Source organism: Carassius auratus, chromosome 13 (genome assembly GCF_003368295.1).
Source record: "Carassius auratus strain Wakin chromosome 13, ASM336829v1, whole genome shotgun sequence".
Lineage (NCBI taxonomy): Eukaryota > Metazoa > Chordata > Actinopteri > Cypriniformes > Cyprinidae > Carassius > Carassius auratus.
This window is the reverse complement of record NC_039255.1, coordinates 2700231-2718722: the sequence shown is the minus strand read 5'-3', so window position 1 is coordinate 2718722 and position 18492 is coordinate 2700231. Positions and strand designations below refer to the sequence as shown.

At 36.4% G+C, this 18492-nt stretch overlaps 1 protein-coding gene across 1 annotated transcript; it reads right to left on the bottom strand.

The window, feature by feature from the left end:
- Positions 1-1390: 1390 nt before the first annotated feature.
- LOC113113216 (AT-rich interactive domain-containing protein 4B-like) lies at positions 1391-18424 on the bottom strand. The gene is made up of 13 exons (XM_026279384.1): positions 18406-18424; positions 18222-18337; positions 18039-18136; positions 16793-17003; positions 15995-16197; positions 10981-11163; positions 9951-10035; positions 9194-9398; positions 7191-8321; positions 6047-6157; positions 4329-4523; positions 3516-3662; positions 1391-2158 (listed from the first exon to the last, which is right to left on the bottom strand). Exons 1-13 carry the CDS (start codon positions 18422-18424, stop codon positions 2022-2024), a joined length of 2841 nt encoding a protein of 946 aa, XP_026135169.1. The 3' UTR covers positions 1391-2021.
- Between the last annotated feature and the right edge of the window lie 68 nt (positions 18425-18492).

Genomic DNA, 18492 nt, shown 5'->3' with positions numbered 1-18492 from the left:
GTGGCATCCTACACTTACGGCATTGGAAAAAAGAGGAGGGAAATGGAAATAAGAAAGATATAAACACACAAAGCTAACGTACAGAACAGACCGGCATCTGTCATTGCACTTCAGGAATACTGCCACATTAACCATTAAAACCCCACAGGGTCTGGATAGATTTCAGTAGTAAAATACACTTAGAATCCTGGCTGCCAGAAAAAGTCTTCAATTCTCAAATTGTCAACAATCATAATACATTTCACCTCCAGAGATACTGAACGCAAACGCTCTCCGTCTCAAAAGCCCTTATCCCGACTCGCTCGCGCCTCCGTCGATGAGACAAACTCATGAACAAACGCAGAGGATCGAACGCCGAAGATGACAGACTGATCTTTCATAAGGCTTTCTGAAATCATAGAAAACTGGGGTTTAACATTCACATTAACATGTCCAGGTCAGATTTAACCCTAAAACTAAAACTATCTTGCATAACGAAAGCTATCAGACTTTTTTTTTCCAATAGTGAAATTAATTTTAATGTATAATATACGGTTCTCATAACTCTCAATGATGATTCTCATTACTGTAATACGATTTGTTTATTATATATTTAATAAATGAAACATTTCACAATGAAACCTATTTTTTGGGCCACTGAGATTTTCATTTAGAAATTATTTATACATAATTATCAAAGGCGATTCTTGTTACTGTAACAGTGTTTCTGAAAACTGCATATTTCATAAATTCTATATAAAAATGCCAATGTATAGGAACTGCACAATGAAACTCGTTCCAAAAGGCCATTAAGGTTGATTTTCTTTGTGAAATTATTTATATACAATTCTAATTCTTCAAAATGTTTTTGTAAAATTACTCTTTATGCAATTTAATAAGTATATATGAAACATTTCATAATTTAAAAAAAATTTAATTTATTTTTAAGATCATTAAGATTTTGTTTTTTGTTTGTTTCATTGTGAAAGTTATAATTATTTATTAAACGTATAATTATTATAGACAGTGATTTTCATGACTTTAATAAGTATTTTTAAAAATCATATATTTAACAAGTTATATATACAAATTTTACAATAAAAAAAAAAACAATGAAATCTGTCAAATCATCTCCATTCTCTGTGATTATCATAAATCACATTAATGTAATAGTATATATATATATATATATATACATATGTGTGTGTGAAATACATTCACTGTAAAATTATTTGCATATAATCATCTATTCAATTACTAATTCTCATTCTCATGAGAATACAGTAATTTAAAAAAAATCTATAAATTACAATTATATTTGTAAAAAAAAAAAAAAAAAAAAAAAAAAATCACAATTAAAAAATACAGTAATTACTTAAAAAATTACTATAAAATCAATTATTGTTATGGCTTTGTTTTCTTTGAAAAAAAAAAATTTTTTTTTAAATTAATTAATTTTAGTGTGAAATATGACCTGGACAGACTCTAAATTCCTGTTATGATTAAAAAGAAAACCAGACATTCTCTTTAATGGTATTTTGGGCTTTGAGTTATGAAACACACATCTACCCCTCGATCACAGATTACCCAGCATTCCTCACGAGTGCCCGAAGCGTAAGGCTGACCCCTCAGTGAATCCCACGTCTCTAAACTCCCGCGCCTCTGACCTGGGACTGACTCTACACCGGTGGACCTGAAGGTGAATTACAGGGTTCAGACACTGCAGATGAACTCTTATTCAAACACAGGATCAAATATTCATAACACTCAAAAAAAAAAAAAAAAAAAAGAAGGGGTTGGTTTGGTTTTGGTCTTTGTCCTGTTGTCAAACCCGACCCACCAGAAAAAAAGTGCACTTGAGTGCAATTAGCTTGCGAAGGAAACAGTTGTCGATATAAAATAGTGCTTGTTGCTGTCTGGTGGCTGTGGTTTCGTCAGGTCAGCGCCCCGTGGCTGTGTCTGTCAGTGTCTGTGGGGCAGGCCGAGGCGGGCCGGTGCTGGTTAAGTGCTCTGTGCTGCTCTCCGCCGGCGTCCTGCTGCTGTCACCTGCACTCCACCGACAGCCCCGAGGTCTGAGACGCGCTGGACACCGTGGGCTCGGCTAGCGTTAGCATGACCGCTGCCGTCAGAGAGCTGGAGGACGGTGAGGATGAGGACGAGCACGAGGCTGCCGCCGCACCTGCGGGACACAAGAGGATTCTGGGTAAGCTGTTCTCCAGGAACGTAATCATCAGTGGTTAGGAAATGTGTTTAAAGTTCAAACTAGTCTCATACCTGCAGACTCCAGAGCAGCGATATTATAGTATCTCTGAGACACTTTTATATATATATATATATAAATAATTTTTATGTTTCCCATTTCAGGATTTTTTCCCCTTTTTTTTTAGTTTTTGGAAATTTTAGTTTTTTTTTTTTACATGATTTAATATTTTAACTCTTTCCCCACCAGCATTTTTTTTAAAAAGTTCCTAGCCACTGCCAGCGATTTTGATGATTTTTGATACAATTTATTGGACTCCAGTATATTTTGCTGTATGTATATCTGAATATGCAATACAACAAAACAAAAAAAGATCAAAGCCTCTACTTTTCAAAAAAAAAAAAAAAAAATTAATAACACTTGAATATAGGTAGGTTTAATAACAAATCTATAATTTTGAGCAAAAAGGTGAGAAAATTAACATCTGGATAATATTCAGAACGATTATCAAAGCATAAATCGTGTGAATCAACACCTCCAGAGCTTTCACAGATATACACCACTTCCTGAATCAACATTTCACTCTTTATCATCATGCAGTTTTCATTTATATTGCTGATGAATCACATTATTTATCATGTGCATGTTAACACAGGAGATCACCGTTTCTCCGTTTTTTGTTCAGAAGATGTGTAAATAGCGCCCCCAAGTGTATAACAGTGAAAACATGAAAAGCTTTAAAAACTCATCAATGGCAGGGAAAGAGTTAAGTTTTTTCTATTTATAATATTTGTTGATTAAAAGTGCATTACTTTCCAAACAAATACTTTATGTAACAAATAATGCACTATTGTTACGTGTTATTTCCCTATAACAGTGTTGTAATGTTTAAATAAGATGATTAAAAATAGGTTTCAGCATCTTAAAGAGTGAAATATAAAAACTAGATGACCACGGCAACTGACTAAAATAAGTTTAAGTAGTAAAATTACTAAAACGGAAATAAATGATAATTTATCGATTTTTTTTACATTTCAAAAGCAAAAAAAAAAAAACCAAAGTAATAATAATTATATATATATATAAAAAAATGCAACTAACAAATAAGATGAAGTTGGAGTTCTGAAATTAACAATTCCAACAATGAAATGAAAATAAATGAAAGCTAAATAATAATAAATAAAAAAAAACACCAAACCTGAAATAGAAATAAATGCAAGCTAAATAGAAATAATAATAAAAAAAAGACACTCAAAATAAATAAAGTTAATTCAAAACATGAATAAATCGTATAATAGTAGATAAATAATACTATAATAAGTCTGCGCAGACTCACTCTCTCTCTCTTTCTTCTTCATGCGCTTGCGTCTCCTGTCGATGGAGGCCACCTCAGATTTGAGCAGGAGGTAGTGATTCCTGATGTCCTGCAGTTTCTCCTGAAGGAACGCTATCCGCTCGAGACTGCTCATCTTCTCCAGGTCCGCTGGAGAGACAGGAGAAAAACACAATTAATGCCAAACATTTAGTTTTTATTAAAGGGGTCATACGATGCAGTTTCAATTGTTCCTTTCTCTTTGGAGTGTTACAAGCTCTTCTGTGTTCAAAGGCCGTTTCTATAAAGTGAAACTTTGCAAGGACACACAGTCTGTAAGTACGTTTTCATATTTAAAGGATTTGCCATTAATGATTCAAACGTGAGTTTTGAGCGGTGTAGAGTAGCGCTTGTTGTCACAAATGCAGACATTGTGAAACACAGTATAAATCATTATAATCAGTAATTGTGTCGCCACTGGATGCAATAAATGCGTCGTTTATAATGGGTTTTATTGGTTTTGTCTTGTTGTGCCGGGACACACAGCATCACAGTATAGTAAAGGGCATAACATTTCCGTCACACGCTTGAGGTATTCAACCAATCACAATGCACTGGAGAGCTGGCCAATCACAGCACACCTCGCTTTTCAGAACGATGAGTTTTGTAAAATCGACACGTTTCAGAAAGGCAGGGCATAGAGGATAAACAATAATGTACAGTATGTAGAAAATAATTATAACCTAAACACATTGCATTACTTTAAATAACGTTCTTTTTTGCAGCATCACATGACCCCTTTAAAAAGATAAGCTGCTGAGAATCTGAGGCACTTACACATCTGGAAGCTCCACTTGGTCGGGCCGTGGGAATGATCCGGGTCAGCGTGTTTGTGGTACTTGTGTCCGGAGGGGGGCGTCCGGCCGGAGCACTTGTGCGGGAGGGCTGTCTTCAGCTCGCTGCTGCTCTTGGATGTGGGGGATTTGGCAGTGCTCTCGCTCATACACTGGTCCTCACTGTCACTGCTGTGGGCTGCAGCACCACCCGGAGGAGAGGAGAGGCAAACACTGATCAACACCAGCACCAAACCTCTTCATGAGGAAACATGTCTGTAAGCTTACATGGTGCATTAAACATCTAACATTTGCCTTTATAATCACAGAAATTCTATTAAATGATAAAAAACAATTATGCCCGAGTCTGATGTAAATAACAAGTGTTCAGTTTTAGTTTTTCTGTGTGAAAGCAAGGAACTGATGCAGGGTTTCCCAAACTGGTGTTTGTGCTAATAATAATTCATAATTAAAGTTGAGCATTTTTTTTTAAAAATGTTTACTTATAATTAATTTTACATTTTATTTTGAGCTTAATTAGTAATAACATTTTAAATAACATATTTAATAATAATTAAATAATAATAATAATTCACATTTTATAAATAATACAAATATATATATATATATTTTGTTAAATTATTCAAATAATACATTAAAACTTTAGGTGCTATTTAAAATAAATATTTTAGGTCAAACTCAAAGGACTTCCTTCAGGACCAGACTTTCTACTAATGCAGTTAAGTTGAAAAACTGCAGATTATATTATTATAGTATTTTTTATTTTAATAGAGCAATATAATAATAATAATAATAACAACAATAATAATACCAACAATTATAAACAATTAGTACTACTACTGAATAATTTTTTTTTTATTATTATTATTAATATGATTACTTATTATTCATATTATTTTAATATTATTAAAATAGGAAATATTATAGTAGTATTCCACTGCATAAATAGGAACTATTTAGAAAAAAAAATACATTACAACTGAAAAATTTCGTTTCACGTAACATTACACTATCAAACTTTTATTTTGACAAAAACAACAACAAAAACACAGGGAGGCCTTTAACCTTCTCGGTTGAGGAGCACTTCATTATAACTATGGTAAAATGGTTCGAGCATGCCCTCTCAAATCATGCAACCCTAATTAAAAATAATCTAACCATAAAAAAGTGTGAAAGAGAAGTGTGCTGAGTTCACATTTATGTTCAGATACAATGTGAACACAAAGAGAACTAGACTCTTACTCCACAAAGTTTATTTCTGGGTCAACTGAACGTGGTTTGAGAGGACTTAAGTGTTAGAAAAAACCTTGAACAATATCTGTTTTTACTGGCAGAATGTGAGCAAACTGTAACTTAATTTGGAGACAAAAGTCATCACTTAAAGTGAGTTATTGAAGTCACTGAACTCCTCCAGCTGTTCATCACAGCTGATTTACAGGATGATGCTACACTGCTGTAAAACACACCCTCAAAACGCTAAAGAAAAGGATGCTCAGAGACACTTGAACACGCTCGCATCCATGCAGGAATAAAAGACTGGCAATCTGGAAGGACTACAGAAAGACTGAATTACACAGGAGCTGTTTTATGTGGAAATAAAGCTCTTGGGTAATCACGCTAAAGCTTATCAACACTGTTGACTTCTCTGAAAACATTAAAAGCGCTACACGAGCTCTTTGAGCAGATGCTGATTTCTGTTACCTGGTTTGCGGTTCTTCTTGGGATGTAAGCTCAGGTTTTTATGACTGCGCTTGTGTTTCTTTGATGCTCCGCCGCCTTGAGACTCTTTGTGCCGCTTCTGACTGGATGAGGCTATAAGACAGACGAGAACTCTATTATTTTTAGAACAGAAATTATTATTATTATTTAGGCTTGCTTGTTATAGCGCCACCTTGCGACTGGTTTTCACTAAAATTGGTGTATGCATTTGTTTTACCATGATGTACAAATTTGTTAGGCCATTCAGATTCTATGTTATTAAATGCTGAAAATTCATTGGCTGCTGGCAGCCCTGTTTTTTAATGTAGCCTTGTCATAACAGAGGATGAGTTAGGACGTCCAATAAAGAAGAGGCACACCAATTTTCAACTTCATGGATCATACGGTTGTGGAATTATAGCAAAAAAATTTGTTGTTGTAGCGCCACCTATTGGCGAAAATTGTTACAAATTGGTGTGCATCCTCAGAATGTCCTGTTGTCTAAGTGTGTCTAGTTTTGTTAAGCTTGGACACTGTGTTCAGCAGCTATGTAAAAATGGGCATCAAGTGGCCAATTAATCAACTAATATCTTCGCTACATTTTGACAAATTAAAATGATTTTTGTCTTGAGTGTCTGTGCTTGATGCATGCTAAAGGTCTGAAAAAGCCAAAAGTCTTTTAGATTGAGTTTACTTAAAAACAGCGATTGTATCCCTCGTCGCTGGGAAATATAATGTAGCGATTCAGTATTTAAACTGAATTTAATAAAAGTCATGGGGCAGCATTGATTATTTTCTCCTGGATGTGTGAGCTGCGCGATTTCCGATATGTGTTTGTGTCAGTAAGAAGCTCATTAATACAGAACGATAATTAAAGGCTCTAATGCACACCAGTATATGTGTGTATTGTAAGAGCTAGACGACGAATGATGACGTTTGATGGCATAGTAGTGGTGTCCCAATCCTTAGGGGAATATTTTCTCCCCTAGGCGGAGCAGTAGGGGAAGGGGTATAAAATAGAATTGGGATTGGGCCTTACACTGCGTTATGAAAGTAAAGGACACATGCAACGTCGCCTCAGAATTGGACAGAAACAAAACAATCTCTGAAGCGTCAGGAATGTGCATTTAATTTAGACGATACGCACCTTTGGCTTTCTGCTCGCTCTCCTGCTGGCTGCTGTTGCTGAGCGTCAGGCTACAGTTGCTGTTACTGTTGCACGACAGGTTTCCATCGAAGGCCTTTGAAGGGGAACCTGCCCCAACTTCTCGAGGAATCTCCTGGATTTCTCCACCCAGGCTCTCCACCTCCACCGTGCTGCTGTCGGACTCGCCGTGCCCCCCCGCCTGCTCCTCCATCAGAGCTCCAGCCGGTGAAGAGACAGGTGGAGGACTGGCGGTCGGAGCGGCGTGCGGCGATGGCACCCGGATCTCGACGGGTCGTTTGTCCACGGTGGGCGACTCCGGTGAAGTCGGAGGCGTGTTGAGGACAGAGTTGGTGCCACTGCTGGGATGCTCCTGCAGCTTGTCCTCGCCGATCTCCTCGTCCCGGGAGGGTTCGACGCAGGGCTCGTCCGGAGCCGTTACGGCGGGTGGAGGTGAGTTAGCCGCCTCGGTATCAGAGTCTGAAAACAGCTCCTTTAGAGTCTTCTTGGGCCACTGCACTTGGATGCTGGACCACACATCCTTCTGGCCTTTAGTACGACAGCCAGGTGACCTTTCTTCGATCGCTGTGGATATTTTGGCTCTTTTCTCCGGGATCTCCCAGAATCCCGAACGACTGCTTTTATTCTTCTCCTTCACTCCATTGTATTTCTTTGAAGGGGAGCCCTTGGTTTTGGGATTTCCTCTTGGTTCTTCCTTGGTTTGTGGTTCTGTTGGAGGATCTGCTTCGTCTTCAGAGCTGCTACACGACTGAGCGCCTCTATCCTCCACCAGACCTCGTTCTTCTAACTTTTTGGGCGAACTACTTGGCAACCAATCGCCTCTGCTGCTGCTTCTAGTTTTGCCTTTCGCTGGGCTTTTCAAAGCACGCTCTGGACCTTCTGCTTTTTTTCTTCTGCCACCAGAACCTTCGACCTCCTCCTCAAATTGTCCTTTTCTCTTGATTGTTTCTGGAGCGTCCTGGATGCTCAGCTCCTCGTCCACGACCGCGGGAGCTTTGAAGGCTTCAGACGGGCCCTCGCTCTCCCAGTGCTGTGGCGTATGCGGGTGCTCTTCGTCGTGATCGGCATCACCATCTTCTTCTTGCTCACTGTCGTCTGTGGAGCTCTCAGAGCCTGTGGGAAACAGAAGGATGGGCTTCAAACACAAGCTCTGCTGCAGTGTAACAGGTTTCCCCATTGGTGGTGATGTCACGGTACCAATATTTCAGTATTCGGTACAAATACCAGTGCAAATCCACGGTTCTCGGTCCCAAAGCAAAACACAAAAACACTTAATTTAATCCAAAATGTGCACATATTTAATTTTAAAGGGCAATTTTAAAGCCAAGAATATCAACTAAGTTAGCTAAAAAAAATATTAATAATAATAATAATGTAAGAAAATCCTAAATACTGAATATTTAGAAGAACTAACTGTTTTTAGAAAAGTTAAGATGGTGTTTTTTTCCCTCTTCATCTCATCTCTGTAGGATGCATTTAAAGTAGCGTTAACAGGTGCTGCTTTATTTACAGTAGTAACCAAGTAAATGCTGTATTATTGCTGTTCCATAAGCGCCACCTGCTGTCAGAGAGTGAATCTGCGTCTCATTCAGCCACGTTTGTTTTGTTCTATGTATTAAACTGTGCTACTGCTTGTAATCTGTTCATTTGCTTTTATTTACTAAATGTTGTCTTGTCTTTAATAATGTTTGAACTTTATATTTGTTATGCAAGTAGTTTTCGGTATTAGAATTGAGAATTATAAGATTTAATTGGTATCAAAAATTTGTGTCATATAAGCTTATATTTTAGAATAAATAATGATAACTGCAACTATTTTTTTTTTTTTGTGGCAAGACCAATGAAAATATTGGCAGGGCAAGTAAAAATATAAACCATACTCTTGATGAAGTCAAAGTACCTGACGTACAGTGACTCATCATTGAAAAACGGCACACTTCACCTTCCAGTAATGTAGATCATAAGCATTGTGAATATATTGATACCTGGGAGGCCATTGAGAATAGAAGTGATCTCGAAGGGCTTGACGGGCGACTGCTGGCTTCCTTTATCACCACACTCCTCCATCTTGGAGAAAACATCACTGCCAGAGTTCGGTTTGGGCAATCGATTCATGCGATTTTTGGATGAAAGAAGATCGTCTCCGTCTGTCAGTCGCTCTATTCGGTATCTTTCTCGTTCTGCTTTATTCTGTTATTAAACAAAAACTTTAAATTAATGCTGCAGCCCCTCTAAATATGAATATGTATTAGGAATACACACAATTGTTTATAAGTTTGGAATCAGTAAGATTTTTGTTTTCACTTTAAAACAGCAAGGATACATTAAAATTATGAAAATATAAATAAATGCTCTTTTTTAACTTTCTATTCACAGTAAAAAAAAAAATGTTTTTACAAATTTATTTTTCAACATTGATAATCAGGAATGTTTCTTAGGAAGCAAATCAGCATATTATTCTGATTTCTGAAGATCATGTGTCACTGAAGACTGGAGGAATGATGCTGAAAATACAGCGGAGCATCACAGGAATAAATTACACTTTACAGTATATTACGACAGAAAACAGTTATTTGAAATTGCAAAACTATTTCAGAATTTTTACTGTATTATTGATTAAATAAATGCAGTCTTGATGAGCAGCATTGACTTTCAAAAGTTACATTTAAAAAGTCTTACAGACCCCCAAACTTTTGAAAAACAAGTAAAAAAGAAAACCTCCTTGAGGAAATCAGACCGTACCTTTATTTTTTTGCGGTGTTTTATTTTAGGGACGTTCTTATTGGCTGGTTTCACGATCTTATCGGCTTTGATCCACTCATCATACCTGTTAAGAGACAGATCGGTCAGCATTTACCTAATATACAGCTCAAAAACTCATAAAACACTCGGTTTCATTGCAATTGCGAGATGCAATGCAAAAATAACGAGATATATTACATTGCACAAGTCACAACTGCAAGATATAAAACACTGCAGGAAAGACAACATGACTACTGTAGTATAAAACCTCAAAGCTGCAACAAGGTTTTGAGGAGATCCTGCTTTGCTATTTTTGTCAGCAACGCAGAAATGAGATTCAGGATCAGAAATGTCCACACGACACACTCAAATCCAAGCCTAGTTCATACTAACAGCGATTTGCAGCGGCAAAGCAACCAGGAAAACATTCATTTTCAATGAAAAAAGTACACCCAGAACTGAAATTAAGAAGTTTCATACGGCGGCTGGAGAACCGAAAAACAGCAGCAGCGATGCATTTTTTTAGGCCGACCTGTAAGCAAGCGCCAACCGGGATCCCTCCACAGAAATTGGATTATTACACATTTTGCTCGCGCTAATCTTCACAAATAGACACATTTCTGAAGCCTCGGCGGGAGTAAAAAGCTAAACGTAGGCTATAAACGAACTGCACCGTGGTTGCATCAACATCCCCTCCATTAAGCTTCAATACCGTCTTTATTTAAGCACATGTTCACCGGAAGTCTGCGTTAGAATAGTACGCAAGATTATAAACATGTGAAGATGAGTTTTCCTAATTGAAAATATCTTACAAACCTAATTACAGACATTGAACCCATTAAAAAAAAAACACATTTGACTTCAGGACGATGGAAATGGAAGTGCTAGAAAGCTCGATTCTAGTTTTCAATCCACACAAACACGACATCCCTGTAGACTTTCTGACTCCAGTGCCGTAATCTGATTGGGGGCTACCAGGTTTTTCGTAAATGAAACCGATTAGGCGTGAGCTCCCAGGGTCCTGCCTTACCTGACGTTCCAGCCACAGTAGTGCACCAGGTAGAGCACCTCTCCCCCCTCCAGGTCTGACTCTTTCACAGTGGCTTCGTACGTCTTCTGATTGCGGCCTCGCCCATACCTCACCTGCACCTTCATCCCAGGAGGGTAACACTCAAACTCCTCCCCTTCCTCCCACTCCTGACTGCTGACATCCCTGCAAGAAAGACAATTCAGTACTTCCTGTTTCCTGGCCCTACACTTCCCCCCCCAGACCTCCCTCCCCCAAAAAACCCTCCGTAAAGTGACCTCGCTGTCTCAGCCTAGTCTGATTATCCTCATCTTTCCCTGTCGGATAAGTCTAGCAATCCTCCTGTTAGGATGAGATTATCGGAGGAAGACATCATGGGGTCATCAGCCGGCTGTCTGAACCTCAGTCTGGAGTTTAAAAAGGAATATTTCACCCAAACATCTTTTACTCACCATTATGCTGTATTTCTTATGTTGAAGATTTCCAAGCTGTTCTTTTCCACATAATGAAAGCATATGGTGACCATTGGCTGGCAAGCTCCAAAAAGTACTGACATAAAGTACTCAATACAATATGTGCATTACATTAATGCATTTTGAAGTTGGAGTAAGGGCTGTTGGAAATAAGCAACCGCCATCTTTGATTATTGGTAATCGACATTTTTATTTATTTGTTTATTGGTAACATTAACTATACGCGTCATATGTAGAGCTGAAACAACTAATCGATTTAATCGATTAAAATCGATTATTAAAATAGTTGTCAACTAATTTAGTCATCGATTAGTTGGTAAATAACTTATTGCATATTTTAAATCTGCGATGACCAAAGTGTGGCAGTAATAAGCCAATATTTTTTTTCTGGACAACCTTCTGATGGATTTTACTCTATAATGTGAGTTTCATTCAGGTTTCATGCCTTTGGCACTTTATTCGAAGGATTGTTTACAATTTCACAGCATAAGCTATAAAGCTGTTTCCCAGGTATTAGTTGTGTGTTTACAGGAAACAAAAATAATAATAAAATGCAATGTACTGCAATTTTATTCTGTTTTATTCTTAGTGAAAATATGTTCTGAAAGATTCCTTAATAAGCTTTGTTTGGGATGTTAAACTACTTTAGGAGCACTAAGGACGGCCATGGTGAAAACATTATTTGAAATCTCCTTGTGAAGTTTGCTAGAGAACGTATGGGTCAGTGTTTTGATTGCAGAAGAGTTCGACATAGGATTACTAACATAATAAAACACAACTCCTGGTATATTTTTGATGAGGATATGACAATGCAAAATGGTTAAAATCTCAAAAAAGTCTATGTTGAATGATAAATACCCTTTATTAATAAGTTACTTGGGAATAAAATGGGCAAAACTAAAATATGAGTACATAAACCGATTAATCGTAAAAATAATCGACAGGTTAATTGATTATCAAAATAATCGTTAGTTGCAGCCCTAGTCATATGACATACAAACATAAATACATACATATAGGGGAAAATCGGATTAAATAAAATATATACTTGGATACTACTGAAACCCATTTATATTCATTATATGTAAGATAAAAACATTTTTTATAAAGGATATAAGATAAAAACATTTTTTATAAAGGATATATTATAAAATAGGAAATCGTATTAATATTAATTATTATTTATAAAAAATAAACAATTCTTACAAATAAAAATTACTAGTAATATATATATATATATATATATATATATATATATATATATATATATATATATATATATATATATATATATATATATATATATAAATAAAATAATTTAATTATACATAAAGTTATTTATTAAATAAATGACAAGTGCACTAGTGTAGAATTTTATAAAAATATATAATGTTTCACCGATACCTATTTATGTAATCATTTATTTGGACAAATATATATTATTTATTTAAAAATATATATAAAATAAATGAACTGGTGAAACTTCTGCAATAATACAACTGCAAAAAGTGCACAGCCACTTTTAACTGGTTATAAATGGAGAAAGATGCATTTTGCACCATTATAAGCTTTGAGTAAATAAATGACTAACTATTCATACTAACCAGTCAAACCCTGTAGAAATTCCTCATTACTCATAAATTAAAATGACATTTATGGTGTTTTTTAAGTCTTTTTGGAGCTTGATGGCCTGCGGTCAGTGTATGAACTTGCAGCATGAACATTCTGCTAAACATCTCTTTTAGAGTCACACAGAAGTCAGTCAGTCACATGGCTTTGGACCAACATGACGGTGAGTAAATGAGTTTTCTAACCTGAAACGTTTTTCAAATGTGACTTTGAACTTGAGTTCAGGATGCGTGCGTGTGACAGGGAAAGGGTCAGAGTGCAGCGAGAGGCACAGCGAAGCTCAGCAAGGGGCAAATCACGATCACGTTAGAGAGCAGAGAGGAAGCCACATTAGAGAGTTAGCACACCAAACCCTCCAGCTCCGCCGTGTGTAATGACTACAGCGTGGATCCTTCTCCCAAGACACAACCCTGGTTAATTAGCAGCAGACAACTCCACTAGTGATGCAACGACTGAGCTGGTGCTAGGCAGGACCCTGGTTCCACATCGTAATCTGATTCACTCAGAGCAACACAATACAGAGAATGGAGGGGAAGACCACCATTGGAGACGGAGGAGAAAAGCATCTATCAAGACCAGCTAACTCAAGAAGATTGGATTAGTTAGACAAGTTTAATCTCAAAAGGCAATCAGAACAGAGTCAATGCAACCAGATTTAATTTATGGACTACAGACCCGATAGTAGACGAGGCGAGGAATCGTTAGAAATTCAATGACTGTGATTCCATTATTAGTTCTGGTTCCTTAAAGCAGTAGTTCACTCAGAAATTAAAATGTACTGAAAAAATCCACCCCCTCAGGTCATCCAAGATTAGAACGAGTTGGTTTCTGATTTGGAGAAATGTAGTAGTGTATCACTTGCTCATCATTGGAGTGAATGGGTGCCGTCAGAATGAGAGCAGATAAAACCATCACGATAATCCACAGCACTCCAGTCTATCAGTTAATGTCTGATTTATAAGAAACAAATCAATCAAGACGTTTTAACTCCAAACCATTGCTTCCAGATAAAATATGAGCGCATAATCCATAATAACACTGATGACGGCACCCATTCACTGCAGAGCAAGTGATGCAATGCTACATTTCTCCAAATCTGATGAAGAAACAAACTCGTCCTAATCTTGGATGACCTGAGGGTGAGTGCATTTTGAGCAAATGTTCATTTTTGGGTGAACTACTTCTTCAATGATGATTGTGTTAGTACTGTTGAGTTAGTTCAAAGTTCAACAGAGAGTAAGCCATTAAACCAAATCCGTTTCTATAGCGTTTCAGATCCATTTATAAAACAATAATGGAACTGTAAGTCTAATATAATTCCATTACACTCTTAAAAATAAAAGGTTTTTCATTGACGTCCATTGAATCTTTCCGTTCCACAAAAGGTTGTTTATAGTGTAAAAGTGTTCTTTAGATTATTACATTGTACTTCACACACAACAGAAACTTTTAGGAACTGTTCACTGGACGGTTCACAGAAACGTGAAGTTATTGGAACCTTTACTTTTAAGAGTGTTTTTTATTTTTTGGAAAACAGCACAGCTTGTTGAATCCCAATCCTAACCAGACACCCGTCTCCAGATGATCTCAGCATCAGGGTCTGTTTTCATCCACAGAACATCTCACAACATCACAGCAGAACACTAAAGGCATGATACGAGAGAGCAGGAAGCGTCAGGAAACACTTTAAACAGTGGTAGAGCTCAACATGTCAGTCCATCGCTTCAAAGTCACACCTGAAGAGTTAAAAACAAAACCTAAAACACCCAAATCACAGATTTGACGGTGAAGACAAAAACAAGGCCGGAATGATTCAGAACCAGCCTCCAGTTCTGCTGACTTGAGTAGAACATTTTTTTTCTTTTTAAGAAATCAAGGATGCATTCAACTAATAAAAGGTGACAGTTCAGACATTTGTTACAAAAAAAATAAATAAATAAATAATATATATATATATATATATATATATATATATATATATATATATATATATATATATATATATATATATGTATATATATATATGTATATATATATATATATATATATATGTATATATATATATATATTTTTTTTTATATATTTAAAAAAAGCTGTTCTTTTGAACATTCTATTCATCAAAGAATCCTGAAAAATAAAATGTATAAGAAATAAATAATTACTTCTTAAAAATATATTAAATCACAAAACAGTTCTTTTAAATTGAAATAATATTTCCCAATTTTCACTGTATTTTTGATCACATAAATGCAGCCTCGGCGATCAGAAGAGACTCAAGTTTCAAAAACTTTAAATGCCAGGTTTTGAATCAAATCGTAAAAAAATAATAATAATTCAGCTGAAATTTTCAGTCTTTTCCTGTCCCTGTGATTTAACAGCCGTGATGTGTTATATTCTAGAAAATTCACAGGAATGATTTCAAACGATACTAGTCATTTAAATAAAACGATTTCAAACAGACGAGGGAAAAATCAATTGTCCAGCGCTAATGGAAAATCAGTACTGGGGTTTTTTGGCTGAAAAAAGTGGAAGAGAGAGAGAAAGCAAGCTGAAAAGAGCGATACGTTTTATATACGTCTTCTTCAGTTTTGTCTTCTATAGAGCTGTTTATAGCTGAATTGAACTGGTTTCAAAATTGATAAACTTTACAGTTACTGAATTTGAGCTGAATAATGTTTTTAGAGCTGCTTCACAGCAAAACTTCTCATATTTGAAGAAACTTGCATCACTGATTCCTGTGAAGCTGCTTATAAACACTGTACACACACACACACACACCTCTCATGCACTGATCTCATTTCTGTCTCCGTTTCTCTCTCTCTCCCATGATGAGATCCACAGAGCCATGCACTGAAGCTCAGACAGGAAGCACTGAAGCTCAGACAGGAAGTGAGGCGGATTGAGGCTGCACCTACCCGGACAGATCTTTCTCGTGGTGTTCCTCACACGCTTCCTCCTTCACGCTCTCAGTGACGGGACTCTGAGCTGTCGGGACGCTTTCTTTCGCCTCCTCTTTCGTATCGCTCTCCTCTTCATCAGCGTGATCATCCTCCTCCTCATTTACGCTGCTGATGTCCACTTTATCTTCACAAGGTGCTGTGTGTTCTGCGTCCTCCTCCTGAGATCAAATAACATTTCAATTCCACTAATATGCTTTTGAGATGAATATTATTCGAGCTGATTTAGTTACATTTGTAAATGCATCATTTATTTGTTTCAGCAGCTTGTTTTTGGGGAAAAAAGCATGCCTTATGAATATACATGAGGTCAGATGACCCTGCTGAGAGACTGAAGATCATGTGACACAGAGGACTGGAGGAATGATGCTGAAATACAGCGGAGCATCACAGAAATAAATTACACTTTAAAAGATATTCACATAGAAAGCAGTTTTTTAAATAGTAAAAAAATATTTAACAATTTTACTGCTTTGCTGTATTTTAGATCAAATAAATGCAGGCTCGGTGGGCAGAAAACATTAAAAAAAATCTTATTGTTCAAAAACTTAGGTAGTTAATACACACACACACACACACACACACACGCAATATTTGAAGTTGATTTGCAATTATGTGAAGTATCATTAAAAATACACATTTTGCCAAATGTAGTGTGTTGGATGCATGCAGCACAGATGCAGTATGGGTAATATAAGTAGTTTGCCGGATCAGACACACCGTGAGATGATGATGATGATGATGATGATGCAGTACCTTGACCACATGTGGGCTGTTGGAGGTCTCAGGCTCTTTGGGGGCTGTCTGTTCCTCTCCTGTGCTGGATGTGCTTAAAGAGACAGTGTTGAGCGTTTCCTCCGTGTTCACCTCGCTCTTTGAGCTCGTCGTCTCGCTCGTCTTATTCGGCAGATCCATGCGGAACATGACCCCCGTGGAGGCGCAGTAGTCCTCAAAGCCATACAGATACCTGCAGAGGTTCAGCATCACAGATTAACACCCAATAACCGCTTCATGGTTTCAGATGATAATCAATAATCGATAATGTCTCGAACAGAATGCTCTTCAGATGATCTGATCCAATTTGGTTGAAAATGTTAAACTAAAATGAGTCCGAAACTTTTGCTGGTGCTATAGGCTTTGAGAGAGCATTATTTATATTCTATTGCAGTCTTTATTAATATTTTGAAATGGGTTTTACTTTATACAGTTCATTTTAATTTGTTACATTTAATAATTTACTTTTGCATTTTTATTATTAGTAATGTTAACATTTATGTTTAATACATTTTCATATTTTTTATCATTTATTTATATTTGTAATCCATTTTTTAGTAATTGTATTATTTTATTTTTATTATTATCAGTTTTAGTTTTTATTTTATCTCCTGTTTATTAATTAGTGCTTCAACTTAATCGAAATATAAATTATAAAAGTTGCAATATATACATTTTATAGGCTTTGCAAATAAGTTTTACATCAAAAAGGTTTTTGTTGTAAATTTATACTTCTTGAATTGTATTTTAATTTATAAAAAAAAATATTATATAATATATATATATATATATATATATATATAAATAAATAAACAAAGATTATGTTTTTTTCCATCTAATATTTATATTTTTATTATGTGTTTTATCAGTTTACTCTATTTGTCCATTTAGTAATAAGTGTTTCTTAAACTAAACAAAAATAATAAATGTCACCTTGGCAAACAACCGAACTGAAGGTTTTCATCTAATATTTACAGTTTGCTTTATTTAAAGCTTTGAATTAATACAACTATTTTAATTAGTAGCACACAAAAACAATAACCCTGGATAGAAGATATGTGCCATATTGTGCAACAGCTCTGTGCAGAACAGACAGAACAGATGCATTCAGTGCTTGCTTATTCGCCCAAGCACTTTTTTACAATAACCTGAAACGCCAGCCAGCTCGGCGGTTTACTGTCGCTGTCATTGTCTCTTTGTGAAAGGGGCTTCTGAAGGATGTACTTACTTTCTGTAGGCGCATTTGACGTTGTAACCGGCTGCGGAGTTGAGCACAGGGATGCCCAGATCCTGATACACCTGCTTCCAGACAGATCCGCTCTCGATCTGAAACACAGAGGAACACGAGTCAAAGCTACAGCAGACTGTGTCAGCGTTCAGCTCTACCAGGAGGATCAGAAATAAAACTCACATTGTCAAATCCACCGAGCTTATGCACCAGCCGGTAGAGTTTAAACAGATTCAGGTTCCTGTAGCCAAGCACCGGTCGCTTATTGATAGGAGTTCCTGAGCAGAACAGTAAAGAAGCTAATTAGCTTAAAAGTACAATGCAAACATTAATGCATTTTACAGATGCTTTATCAAAAGCAACTTACATGCATTCAAGATATGCATATCATCATGCAATCCTCTCACCTCCAATAATTGTTAGTGTTAACTACAACTATTAACAAATTATTTTC

Excerpts from the sequence above, each read along its gene's own strand:
- LOC113113216 (XM_026279384.1), bottom strand. Across the intron at positions 16,198-16,792 it reads ACAGCCCACATGTGGTCAAG|GAGGAGGACGCAGAACACAC; the intron begins GTACTGCATCAT and ends ATTTGATCTCAG. Across the intron at positions 4,524-6,046 it reads CAAGAAGAACCGCAAACCAG|CCCACAGCAGTGACAGTGAG; the intron begins GTAACAGAAATC and ends GTGGTGCTGCAG.